At 33.2% G+C, this 13,863-nt stretch overlaps 1 protein-coding gene across 3 annotated transcripts in view; it reads left to right on the top strand.

Annotated features, from left to right (window-relative positions):
* The window catches only part of Nadk2 (NAD kinase 2, mitochondrial), a 46,952-nt gene that overhangs the window by 19,202 nt on the left and 13,887 nt on the right, over positions 1-13,863 (top strand). For 2 of the 3 annotated variants that reach the window (XM_071612665.1, XM_071612666.1), the window contains exons 5-8: positions 2,407-2,490; positions 4,095-4,231; positions 9,072-9,150; positions 12,974-13,039. In XM_071612665.1, the coding sequence (XP_071468766.1) occupies positions 2,407-2,490; positions 4,095-4,231; positions 9,072-9,150; positions 12,974-13,039 (366 nt within the window). The remainder of the gene's footprint in view (positions 1-2,406; positions 2,491-4,094; positions 4,232-9,071; positions 9,151-12,973; positions 13,040-13,863) is intronic. The other variant, XM_027936310.2, reaches the window with a different exon arrangement.

The following is a 13,863-nucleotide window of genomic DNA, read 5'->3' as shown; positions in this document are numbered from 1 at the left end:
CACCACTGGTTGGAATGCTCATTTTGTATGTGTGTGCTTTTATATGTACCTCTGCCAGCCTATCCTTAGCCATTCCTTTAAGACTGAGTGTACAAATTCATTTCTATAGTTTTTGTTTATTCAAGACCAGTTCCTCTCTTGGGTTCTAACTGGAGTCTGTATCCAGAGAGCATTCCCTTTATATTATTTTCTGTTTATCTCTTCTGTTAGACTATACATTTAGGACCTTGTATTTTAATTTCTATCATTAGCATAATTTTTTGTGTGGGGCAATAAACATTTGAAAAATGACTGATTAATTAAATGGTCTTAAGGAGCAGGGCTAGGACTTCAATCTAGCTGTGTAAATATTCCCTGAGTGTAAATAATTGAGATCATTAGTCCAATAATTAACTTTTGATTGCCTTCAGGGTTGATATCTGGGATTTAGAATTTCTTACTAGCCTATTTGTATCATTAAGGTATGAGATACTTTAGTAATCATATTTTACAGTTTGTTGAACTATATTTTTCTTTAAAGAGCTGACTTAATATTCATAAACTTGTGGGGATTTTGAAACTGGTAAGCAGATTGTGCTAATATAGCTATTTTCTCCCTAGAATAGCAGATTTCAAAAATTGTTTTCTCTTCTTGACACTAGGTGAATATGTTAGGCCTCCTGACATAACATATTGTTATTTAATTCAGATTGTCTCAAATTCAGATTTTTTCTATATTATTTATGAAATGTTACATAACAAATAACTTGCAAACCTAGTGGCCTTAAACAATTATTTATTATTTCTTGTGTTCCCTTTGTATCAGGAATTCAGGAGGAGGTTGGCTGGGTAGTTTGGGGTTGGGGGTCTCTCCTGAGGTCATAGTCAGACATCAGCTTGGCTGCAGGCATCTGAAGGCTTCACTTGGTATGGAGCATCCACTTCCAAGATGGTTCACACACTTAGACTCATTCATCTAAATTAGATGTGATTTCAGTCTGTCTTCTGTATTCTTTAACTACTCTACTGAGCTTGGTAAATAATGAACATTTGAGTGATTAATATTGAAAATGAGTAGAGGACAAGCGGTAGCCAGCCTCTGGGTATTTATATTCTCTGTGTCCTCTCTCCCTCTGTTTTCAATCAGGGCTGGTCTATCGGACCAACAAAATATGGTTTGACAATGTGAGGATTACAAGGCCAGTCATAAATGGTATATTGCAACTTCTGTATTATTTTTTTGGATTGCTCATGCTGGGGTAAGTCAGTTATATGATGTGAGGTCACTCAAGCAGCCCTTTGGAGAGCCTCTCAAGGAGAGAAATCAAGGCCTCCTGCCAACAGCCAGCAGCAGTTTGCCAACATTGAGCAACCTGAAAGTGGATCTGATAGCTCATGTCAAGCCCTCAGAAACTTGCAGTCCTGATTGAGATGTGACTATAATCTCATGAGAGATCTTCTCTCTACAGTGTTTCAGACTTGCAGTTGACCTCAGGTATTGTTCTATCAAATGATTGTTGAGACCTTTTATATACTTAATACTGTGTGAAGTATTACAGTGAATTAAAAAATTTAAAAACTTAGACCCTGTCTTTTCTTAACTTCAGTGTTGACCCTCTTAGATGAAGGAACTGACTAGTCACAACTTGGCAAAACCTTTTGTCTCCTCACTTTATGTTTATAAATTAATTTAAATTTGTTGTCACGAGTTTATTTTGCCAAGCCTACCTTCAGTCATTCCTTCAAGATCAAAGCAGCATACAAATGATGATGTGTTGTCTTGCTGGACTTTATTGGGAGCCATATGGTCTCATTTTCCTGTAGCAACTTACAGGGAATCTTACCACTTTGAAATTTGCAATTTGTTTTCTTCTTCAATCTATGAATTTGTTGAAGTTCATTCTTATATATTTTTTTAAATAAATGAAAATTGAATTAAACTTTCTTAGTTCTGTTTTTATTTAAGAATATCTTAAATGACATTTAAAAAGGGATTATGGTTCAAAATGCTTTTGTATAAATAGTTCCTCAGAATAACCTTTCATGATTGATGGTTTTATCATGATTTTAGAAATAAGGATATTGATACTAAAGTGGTTGTCCAAAGGTAATAGTTAAAAAATTTAAAGGTAAAATGAAAATATCACTAAACTATTAGATAACAGAGTAGTTAATAGTAGATTTGCTCTTATTTTTAGTTTCACCATAATGTGGGAACTTTATATTTTGACATTAAAACTGATGTCAACTACTATTTCCATTCTTGTTGAAAGTACAGACAGTTCTGTGGCAAAAAATGAAGTATAGAATAGAATTTTAAAAATTTTCAAATTGATTTTTGTAGTTTAGTGATACTTTTTGAATTTTTTTCCTTCACCTTTTTTCTTCTCCCCTTTACACCACCCTAAAATCTCTTTTAATATAAAGGTCAGAGGGTCACTTATGTCTGCCTGTTCGATATACACATTCCTTCCCAGAAGCCTTACAGAAGTTCTATCGTGGTGAGTTCAGGTAGGAATTTTTTTACTGTTGTTTTTATATTTAATAAGTATGTACTATTAGTAATGATGTTTTTTAAATGGAACAAGTCAGATATTTGGATTATTTCATAGTTATAGCAGTAGCCATAAAATGTAATATATCACCTGAGTCATGAACAGATCAGACTTACCTTCCCCTAGTCCACTTGGAATCCTGTAAAAGAACCTTGACAAATGTTACTTGGCCTTAAATACAAGTAGAATTTTTTCTTTTTCAGTGTGATAGAGACCTGTCTCTACTTTCTTAACCTTATAATATGTTTTTAGCAGTTTAATAGAAAAATGGTTAAAACTGTTTGTTAAAATTGAAGGTTCAAATTTTGAGATTTTGTATTTTTTATATTTACTTTTTATCCAGTAACGAACGTAGGGTTGGATATTTAATCCAGCAGTGCTGAGATTCCTGGTATCTCTGTCTTACATATTATGTGTTTCTTGGGAAGCAGAGAGGGGATTTTAAAAAGTTTCTTTTTACTTCATATGTTCATAAAAAGAGGCTAGTGGATACAGAACCTGAGATAGGGTTAGCTGGTTATATATGAGATAGGGAAAGCCAAGTTGGACTACTTTTTTGTAGTTTGAAGAAACTTTTTCCCTATATATTTACAAAATTGTTTTAACTTTTTTAAAAAAAAGTTTTTATTTTGACACATAGTAATTGTACATATTTATAGGATATAATGTTACATTTTGATGTATGTATATAATGTATAATGATCAGATCAGGGTAATTGGCATATTTATCACCTCAGACATTTATTATTTCTTTGCATTGAGAACATTCAAAATCCTTTCTACTAGATATTTTTAAATATTCAATTAATGTCAACTATAGTCATCCTTTTGTGTTATAGAACAAAAGTTATTCTTCCTACTCAACTGCACTCCAAAATCTTGACTTTTCTAGAATCACCACTTTATTATCATTGATTTCAGTTTCTAGGTTATTTCAGAAATTTGATACCTATAGAAATTACTATAACTCCCCAAGTGGGAATATACTTTTGTATGCTTACCCAGCAGAATCTGTCCTATTGGTTTTGAAATCAATTAAACACAATTCCTTTTTTCTTTACTTTTACCAAAAGCATCATATAAGACTTTAGTGTAACATTACATTTGTTACTTTTTAATCTTTTCCCTTTTATTACCTTAAAAATACCATCATTATGAAATTTTTGGGGAATATAATACAACCACCTTAACATGATACTTTTTTGATTTTAGAATACTTTTTTCTTGTATAATACTTTTTGCTGAGGAAAATATAAGACTATGTCTAGCTCAGTTGTCCAGGACTTAATGGATTCCTGATAAAAGGGTTTCATTTTAGTTCAAATTACTTGGAAGACTTTGTATGAATATATTAGGTATTTCCATTATAACTGAAAAGAAAAATAAACATCCGAATCTGTCTTTGAACAGGAACCTGGATTTTAGGTGTTTCTGGTATAATTTATCATAGAATAGCCTGTTTTGAATATGCATTTTTACTTTTTAAATTTATTATTTTGTCTAATCCTTAGTATAGTGTATTCTATTTTAGCCTAACTTTCTTTTCTTTACTCTTCTAAGGTGGTTATGGAGGCAGCGTATCAGGTTATACCTTGAAGGGACTGGCATAAACCCCATTCCTGTGGATCTTCATGAACAGCAACTAAGTCTGAATCAGCATAGCAGAGCCTTCAACATTGAAAGAGTTGATGATGAAAGTAGGTAGATTGGAAATAAGAATCAGCGTTTAGGGCAATATTTAACTTCTGGTTCTTTTGACTTCTAATTCTATGGGGTATAATTTATAGTTAACTTAGTGCCCCTGACAATATTTAAGGAAGTACAGTGAAGTCCTTCTGCTGTAAAATTTATTGTAATTAAAATCCAGAGTAAGAAATATAGCATATTTCTAGAGAAAATGTTTTCTGGAACAGGTTTAAAAACTAGATCAGGGAAAGATTATGAAATACCTAAATGAATAGTTGATATTTAAGGGAAGATCTTTGGACTTACTCTTTGAAATGTCAAGAGAAAAGAAAAAGCAGTGATATAAAATGAGCTAATCTGGAGAAAATTTCATATTATACCTTAAGGTACATTTACCATAGTTACTGTTATTATTAAATAAAACCTTTTAGCTCAGCACAGGGGCTCAAGCCTGTAATCCCTGTATTTGGGAGGCTGAGACATGAGGATTACAAGTTCAAAGCCAGCCCAGCAATTGGAGGCCCTAAGCAACTTAGCAAGACCCTGTCTCAAAATAAAAAATAAAAAAAGGGGCTGGGGACATGGCTCAGTCATTAAGTGCCCCTGGGTTCAATTGCTGTACCTAAACAAAATAAAACCACACTTTTTGTTGGGAAAATTTGCATTCCAGCTTTAAGATTTGCATTTGAAGTATTTTAAGGAGAATATAAAGGGAAGGTAATTTGTACCTTTTTTATATAAGGGTTAAGGTGAATTCTCAATTGTGAGCTAATTTATGGATTATTATTTAGCTAAATTTTTCTAGTTTTCCAGAAATTGTAAGATTCTCCTGGTGCAGGAAGATCCCAAGAGAAATATTTGTAGACTGTATAAAAAGATACTTTTTTCCTCCAATGTTTCATTTTTCTGGGTAAACTTATCAGGAATCTATATTTTACTTTCTTGCTTTCTGTCTCTGCTCTGTCATGCTACCTGATGTTTATATCCTTTTTATTTTCTTTCAGAGCTTTTTCATGGTAGTTTATAGATTTATAGTCTAACAAGCTTGTAAAGTGTATAATTTTTGCTAGGTGTACTGGTTCACTCCTGTAATCCCAGTGACTCATTCTGAGGCAGGAGGATCCCAAGTTCCAGGCCAGCCTCAGCAATTTAGTGAGACTGTCTCAAAATGAAAAAATAAAAAGGACTGGGGATATAGCTTAGTGCCAAAACACCCCTGGGTTCAGTTGCCGGTAAGAGAAGGGAAAAAGTGATTTTTTTTTCCCTCAAATAAAACCCCACTTGATTTTTAAGAAAATTTTAAAGAAATTATATCCTTGTGAATTCTTGCTATGGTTGTTAAAAACCATTAGTAACTATTAATATTTTAAAATCATAGATATTTTACTTTTCACTCACTGAAAGAAGTTACTGCTGTATTCAAAAGATGGTGAATTGGCCCTTTTCATCAGTAGTCATTTAATTTTAAAAAATATGTACACTGATATACAGAGATTCACTACTTAGATACCCACCTCAGATTCAGTGGATTTAGTTTATAAACTAAGTAGTTCATATATAGAAACAAGTACATATAAATTTACGTCCAGGATGTTCACATCTGATTAATGGGAGTTGTACAAAAAGAAGAGAAAAAATGTTCAAAATAAAAAAAATAATACAAGAACTGGGTAATCCGAGCCAGTGGTTTGGGAAGCTGAGACAAGAGGATCGCAAGTTCAAGACCATCGTTAGCAACTTAGTGAGACCCTGTCTTCAAAATAAAAAATAAAAAGGACTGGGCATTGTAGCTCAGTGGTAAAGGGCCTCGGGGTTCAGTCCCTAATACCACCCACTCAAAAAAAGAATTAAAAAAAATTTTTTTTTAAAAAGTACATGACAATGTACCCTATAAATTAATAATTTAGTAATTTTCTTATTTTCTAGGCTGGTTGTACTAATTAGAGAGGTGAATTGTTTTGACAAACAATACCTGATATATTTGTGGATTAATGCAATATTTATTTATTTCTAGATCATTTTATTTCTAGATCAAACACTGAGAGGTGTTTAGGCAATCCAGGCTCCTTCCAAATTGTGCTTCCTGCTATATTCTAAGGCCTCTGAGTTTCTATTGTACCCTCTGTTTTTTTTTGTTGGGTGAAGAATCTAGGCAGGATGAAGGAGCTTAAGAAAGTTTTAAGAGCCAGGCCTTTTCATCACTTTGCCCATATTCCATTGGCCATTACCTGCTCAGGGCTCCAACCCAGTGTGAGCTGATGTGGAAATAAAATCTAGCAGTATGAGAATGTGAGAGAATTACTGTGTGGTAGTCTCTTGTCACAAGTTTAACATTTCTATAGTAAAAAATGGAGTTTAAAACTTCATAATTCATTCTCTTGGACTCATGTCCTATTGAAACAAGTTATAGACGGACAGTTTTGTGATTAGGTAAAGTTTGGTAGTCACTTAGCATGAAAGAAAATATAGGAAGAATTAGATGATTAATGAAACATAAAGTAATTTTATTCTCTCCATCATTTGATTTGACAAAAGTTTTAAGATGTCCACTCAGCAAGCACATACAGTAAAAATGTTAATATGGAGATGAAAATTAGGGAAAATAGGAATAGGGAAAGTCAAGATCACATTTAAAAACATATATGGTTCCCACAGTTCAAATTTATTAGTTACTACTCACTTTTGAATACGTGTAGGAAATTTGTAGGCAGTTGGAAGTTTAAAACAAATTCTTTCAATTACCTTATTTAAAGAAAAAGAATTTAAGTGGGGCAAGTGGCACAGACTTGTAATCTCAGTGACTGGGGGGATGGGAGGGTAAGGCAGGAGGATCACAAGTTTGAGGCCTGCCACAGCAGTTTAGTGAGGCCGTAAGCAATTTAGTGAGACCCTGTCTGTCTCAAAAATTAAAAAAAAAAAAAAAAAGGGACTGAGCATGTAGCTCAGAGGTATAGTGCCCCTGGGTTCAATCCCCAATACCAAATAAACCAAAAAAATTTAAACAATAAATTTTAGTGTTTTACATTTGTGAAACTTTCAGGAAGTCATGAATATATCTAGTAGCAAATTAAGATGGTTTCAAAAATTAGCCTGTTTTACAGTCTTAAGTGCAGTCAGATTTGATAAAGCATAAAGTCTTTTCATATAGCCATTTGTGTCAAACTTTGTCTACTGTAGTATGAGTTCAAACTGATAATTTAGGCAAATAGCAGGTGCTCAAAAGATTGTTTGTATTGTAATAACAATATTTTGTATTTGAAGGAATAGTTAAATAAGAAAAATATAATTGGTGTTCTCTTTAGTAAATATAAAAATATAAAATTATGCTAGCCAGTCAGAGGAGAATAGATCAGTGACTGTTTTTGGTGACATTGGTGCTTTATTAGTGTATTCAGTATCTGTTGTGTATTAGTATCTGTTGTCTATTGCTGTGTAACAAATCATCGGAACATTTAGTATTTTAAATATTTATAATCTTATGTAGATTGTGAGGGTCAGGAATCCAGGAGCATCTTGACTGGGTAGTTTTGGTTTAGGGTCTGAAGATGGGATTAGGACTGGAGAATCGGCTTCCCAGTTTATCACCTGTTAGCATGTGGCTTCTGTTCCTTAGCACATTTGCATCTCCGGAGGGCTGCTTGTTGCACACCTTTCCCTAAACAAGTGAGCTGAGAGAGAGGGGCCAATGTAGAAGCCAGTGTCCTCTTTCCTAATCTGCCAACCTGCCATATTCTATTTGTCAGTTTGGACAACCCTGTTTTTTGATGTAGGAGAGTAGGTGTATTCACAAGGGTCTGAATACCAGGAGGCCTGATACATTGGGGACCATCTTAGAGGCTGCCTACCACAAAGGGATTGACTTTTAAGTATGGACTTAGGAAAAATGGTAGAAGAGACAGAAAAGTGAACTTGCCACATGGTACTTGTCTATTGTGTGATACTTGAGTGCAATAAATCTGCTATTTGTGACATTGAGAAGATAAGATTGGCATTTCTATTTGGAAACTGATGAAGTTAAGGGGAGACTCTTGAAGGTAATAATCTCAAGTTTGATCCAAAAAAAAAAAAACGCTAAAAATCTTTTGGAGTTTTCTGGGATGGAGTGATGCTTAAATAATCATCAAGGAAAATTACTTAAACCAAGCACACAGCCTTATAGATTTTAAAAAATAAAAGATGACATGTTTTAGGAGTCCTGAAGGGAGATTTTGTAGTGTTTCTATGATGCTTTTGTAGCTAAAAACCTTTTTTGAGGTTTTATTTGAAAAACAAAATAACTGATTTTATTCTTCCATTTCTAGTTTGGTTTCTAACATGAACCGTGCATGTAATTTGATACCTAAATCCAAGATGGCATTTCTTTAGGTGTACTTTGTCAGTTTTTTAAAAAATATATATTTGCCTTTTTTTACATACCTTTATTTTATTTATTTATTTTTATGTGGTACTGAGGATCAAACCCAGTGCCTCACACATACTAAGCAAGTGCTGTGCCACTGAGCTATAACCACAGCTCTACTTGGTCAGTTTTACCTCTGAAACTTGCAGGGTATAAAGCTGTGACAAGGACTGTGAATTGAATTAATGTATTTTATTACTCTGGAAAAGTTGTTTCAAGAATAAATAAGGTTTAGTCTGGAGAAACAGAAGCTTCATTTGTTTGGTATAAGGTTAGATGACTTTAAGGTTTATATTTTGTATACTTTAAGATATTTACTTTATATGTTAACTGTAATAGGTAATATGATTTTATTAAAACTGTAAATTTTTAATGTTTTACAAATTTTTATTATAATACTTCTAAAATTCAAGGAGCTCTCTTGGTAATTTTTTTCCTTCCTATTACTGCAGGGTCGGAGACTTCAGGACCCCAACTTTTGCCAGTGAGAGCTCTAAATGAAGTCTTTATTGGGGAGAGTCTATCATCCAGGTATTTTTAAACCCATGATCTTGATTATATAATTTAATATGTTAGTACTTTTTGGATATTAATGTCCAAAAGTTGACTAAGATTTGTGAATAATTAATACTGTATAAGTAGTAGAAATTATTTAATGAAAATTTTCCCCAAACCATCATACCTATTGATACATATTAAGGGAAAAGAAAGGTTCATGACCAGAAAAATTTGTGAAACCCTACATTAAACAGTATCAGGTTTCTTTAATACTTCCCAGTATCTTTATTATATTAGGTGCTTTGTAAATATTTAATGAGGGATGTAGTAAGTGTATATTTGCAATTGGTATAATATTCTATATTATAGATATTCCATATTAAATTTTTCCACTAGAGCTGAGTGCAATGGCATATGCCAATAGTCCCAGCTACTTGGAAGACTGAGTTAGGAGGATTGCTTGAATTTAGGAGTTTGAAGCCAACCTGGGTCATATAGAAAGACCTTTCTCAAATAATAGAGAATTTCTCCATTAATTGGTCTTAGTGTCTTAAAGTTGATTTGTTTGTTTGCTTGGCTTTATCCAAGATCCAATTAAGAATCACATATTGCATCTGCTCATTTGTAGTCCTTTAAAATTAAAAATAGCTCCTTAGCCCCACCTGTTTTGTCATTTATGATATTAATAATTTAGAGTAGTCTAAGCCAGCTGGTTTGCAGAATTACCATTTTTTTCTTTTTTATTTGTATAATTTTGTTTTCACTTCATGATAAGATTCAGATAAGGCATTATTGACAAGAATGCTACCTAGGTGGTAATGTGTTCTTTTTAGTGTAACACATTTGAAGAAAATTATATTGATAGTTTGCTTTAGTCAGCTTTTTCACTGCTGTAACTAAAAGACCCAACCAGAACAATTGTAGAGGAGGAAAAGTTATTTGAGGGCTCACAGGTTAAGAGGTCTCAGTCGATATACAGCTGGCTCCATTCCTTGGGGCTCAAGGTGAGGCTAAACATCCTGGCAGCAGAGTGTGTGGTAGAGCAAAGCAGCTCACATGATGATTAGAAAGTAGAGAGAGACTCCACTCGCCAGATACAAAAACATACCCCAAAGGCACACCCCCAGTGACCCACCTTTCAAGTCTAAGTTTTTCAAATCTTTTTTCTCTGCTTTCTTCTCCTGATTATCACAATAAATTTGGCTACAATCTGCCAGCAATATCCATGCCACCACCTGACTGCTATGCTGTCTAGGAATTTCTTCCACCATAGTAAGGAGTCCTTTGCTTTAAAAATCAGCCTCACATATAGTCTCAGCACACGGGCAAAATGCAGGCAACTTTTCAGCCAGAGCATAACATGAATGGCTTCTACTCCAAATTCCAATAGAGTCCTCCTCTGATTCCTCTTGAGCCCTGTCTTTACTGTCCTTGGTCCTGTAGGTATTCTGGTCTTCTGAGAACCCACCAGAAGTAGAAATTAAGCTCTGCTTACAAGAGTCTAAACCATTTCCAGCTTGTACTACTAAGCATCTCAAAATTCCTCCCACCAATTCTAAGAGCTCCAAAAGCTTCTGAACCACATGGTCAGGTTAATTACAGCAACAACCCCACTCCTGGTACTAGTTTCTGTTTTAGTCAGCTTTTCCACTTCTGTGACTAAAAGAACAACTGTAGAAGAGGAAGAGTTTATTTGAGGGCTTATGGGTTTCAGAAGTCCCAATCTATAGACTGCTGGCTCCTTTCCTTGGGGACTTGAGATGAGGCAGAGCAACATGGTAGAAGAGTGTGGTGGAGGAAGGCAGCTCACATGATGATCAGGAAGCAGAGGGACTTCACTCCTCAGATATAAAATGCATACCCCAAATACAAGCCCCCAAAGACCGACCTCTAGCTATACCCGAACGGTCTTCAGTTACCACCCAGTTAATCCTATCAGGGGGATTAATTTGCTGATTGGGTTAAAGTTCTAATAGCCCAATCATTTCTTCTCTAAGCCTTCTTGGCTTTTGGGGAACACCATCCAAATCATAATACAGTTCAAAATCATAATCATTAGTAAGAAAAATTAAAGTTAATATGGTTCCTCATTAGTAGTATAAAAATATAGTATGTACTTTCCTAACAATAAAATTTCTTGTATGGGACCTAAGTGTGATTTAGGCTTATTTGTCAATTTATTATTTTTACTATTTTTTGCATGACATGTATTTATTAACCAGCTAAAAATTGACTTATATAATGTAAAGTTAATATAAATTTTGGTAGTACTTTAGAACCTGACAGTACTTTAGACCCTATCATTTTTATAGATATCAGTAAGTTAGGGAAAGAAGATTAGTATGTGTTTTATGTCCCACTTACTGCTACCAGAACCCTGTGACTATTTAGGGGCTGTGTAATTGATTCCCTAACTTTCTAAATTCATGGAATTTTTAGTAATTCTTTTGTTTCAAGCCATCTACTTTTGTAAAAAGAGTTTAGTTATGACGAGAAAAATTTGTCTAACTAAAATATATCCACATTGTAGACAATAGTAAATAGCTTTATTATCAACTCAAGTTATAGTAAAAAGAATTAAGCTTATTTATTTATTTAATAAGGGCAAAGGATATAACCCAGTGGTAAAGTGCCCCAAGGTTCAATCTCTATACCAAAAACAAAACAACCTAAGTCAGCAGGATGATTTGAATAATCTTTTTGAATTGTTATTTTTTTGTTGTATGTAATATCAAATTTATCCATCAAAAATATATCATGTACCTGTTATGTACAATGTGCTAGTCATTGGGGATACAATGTGCAAGTCATTGGTAGTATTTTAATTTTTTGGAGGGTGAAAAATATATAATTTTTAAAAGTCTTAAAAGTAAACCTTATTCTTCAAGGAAATAAACTTAAATACATTTTTACATGTTAGTATATTTTTAACATAGTAAGGTCTATGCTATATAGAAATTGTTTTCTTTGGTTATATATCAAGTTTGAATCAATATGAAGATGAATAGTAAGTATTATGTGATAAAAGAGAGGAGGAGAAAATGTAACCATAACTAGTGATATAATCTGGTTATTATTGCCAACACATAAGACAGCAACAACTTCAAGTGATATTGGAGAAAGTCCATTAAATTAAATAGATGACAAAGGTAAAATGTCTTGTGAATTTATGCTTTGTCTATGCAAGCCACTTGATGGCTTATTTTATTCTGTTTGTGTATTTAATGATTTATGGTTAACTGCTTCAAGCTTCAACTAGCATTGCTTTATTCATTGTACTTAACTAAAAAATAACTTATAAAAGGAAAAACCTGGGACTAGATGATATATGTGGGGAGGCAGTGAAGTCCCAAGGATAATGTCTCTTTACTATCTTTACTAAGATAAGGGCAGCAGTGAGTTGGTTTCTGATACTATTGAACTTGGTTAAATATTGGGGTATTAAAACTTACTTTTAAAGATTCTGTGATGTAAGAGCTATAGGGAAAAAATGACCATTTATTGGATGTCTGCTATGTATCAAGCTGTGTATTGTTTGTTATCTCATTAATGCTTACAAAAACCCTATGAGAAAGGTAGTCGAATTTATCACTGAAAAGAAATTAAAATTTGGAAGGTTAAAATAAATTGCCCAAGGTTATATCATTAGTTAGTGTTGGAATTTTTATGTAAGCCCATTATTTCAGATTCCAGACCCTATGTTGAGGCTTTACTATGTTCCAAAAACCTAAGTACTTCACTTGGAAAATATGAAGTGCAGCAATATTATTCCTGCCTCATTTATAATGTTCTTAGATTTAAGAACATTTTAAAAGCCCAATCTCTTTTTTCTTTTCTCTTATTTGTTCTAACCTAGAATGTCTTATTCTTGGGCTGTAGCAGTGGACAATTTAAGAAGAAGTATACCCACTCTAAAGGGACTGTGAGTTTTATTGCTGCCTTAAAAAAATAATTTCCCCAAAACAAAAATTCTTTAAATTGACTAATCTCAATAAACCTGCATGTGAGAATGACACTAAATTTGCTCATTTTTTTGACTCAGCATCTCTTACCCAACTTGCTTTTCTTTCTCTCCCCTTGTACTTCTCTTCTACCCCAACTTACTTCTAATTTCTTGTTTCTACTTGATTCTAGCATAGTAGCAACCATTTCTCTGGATTTGGCTTGTCTGTACATAATAGGCTTCTAACATGAATTTTCTAGGAAGATGTAACAAAACTATGAAATAGGTTAAATGTGCATAGTAGGTGTGCTATTTTTTTTATAAGAAATGATAACTTCAGAGAAAAAAATGAAAAGGTTGTATTATGTAAAACCACCACAAATGAAGAGATTGCAGGAGAAATTTGAAAGGGTTAGAGTAAGTGATAAATCATCCAGAGTGTTAGTGTTTGCAATCATGTCTAATCATTGTCATTATTTTGAAAAGTTGTTATTAAGATTTAACATTTGTATTTGCTGAAAATAATTTAGTGTTGACACCATTATTTTAAGATAATTTACAAAATAGGCTTTTACACATTTCAGAAGTTCTTTGCATAATTTTAAATCATTTACGTATGCATGGAGTTAAAGAATAGTATCACTTTTGGTAGTGTCAGGAAACCCATTTGATTTCATAGTTATACAGTGTTCTAAGAAATATAATCTTTTTGAAATTACAGTTGTAATTTTTTTCTTAGTTTTGTCTGCTAATAGAGAATTGGTTGAAATTTTTCTTTACAACTTTAACTGTTACCAATTTAA

Source organism: Marmota flaviventris, chromosome 5 (genome assembly GCF_047511675.1).
Source record: "Marmota flaviventris isolate mMarFla1 chromosome 5, mMarFla1.hap1, whole genome shotgun sequence".
Taxonomy (NCBI): Eukaryota; Metazoa; Chordata; class Mammalia; order Rodentia; family Sciuridae; genus Marmota; species Marmota flaviventris.
Note: the sequence above shows the minus strand (reverse complement) of the source record. Positions and strands in the feature narration are given on the sequence as shown.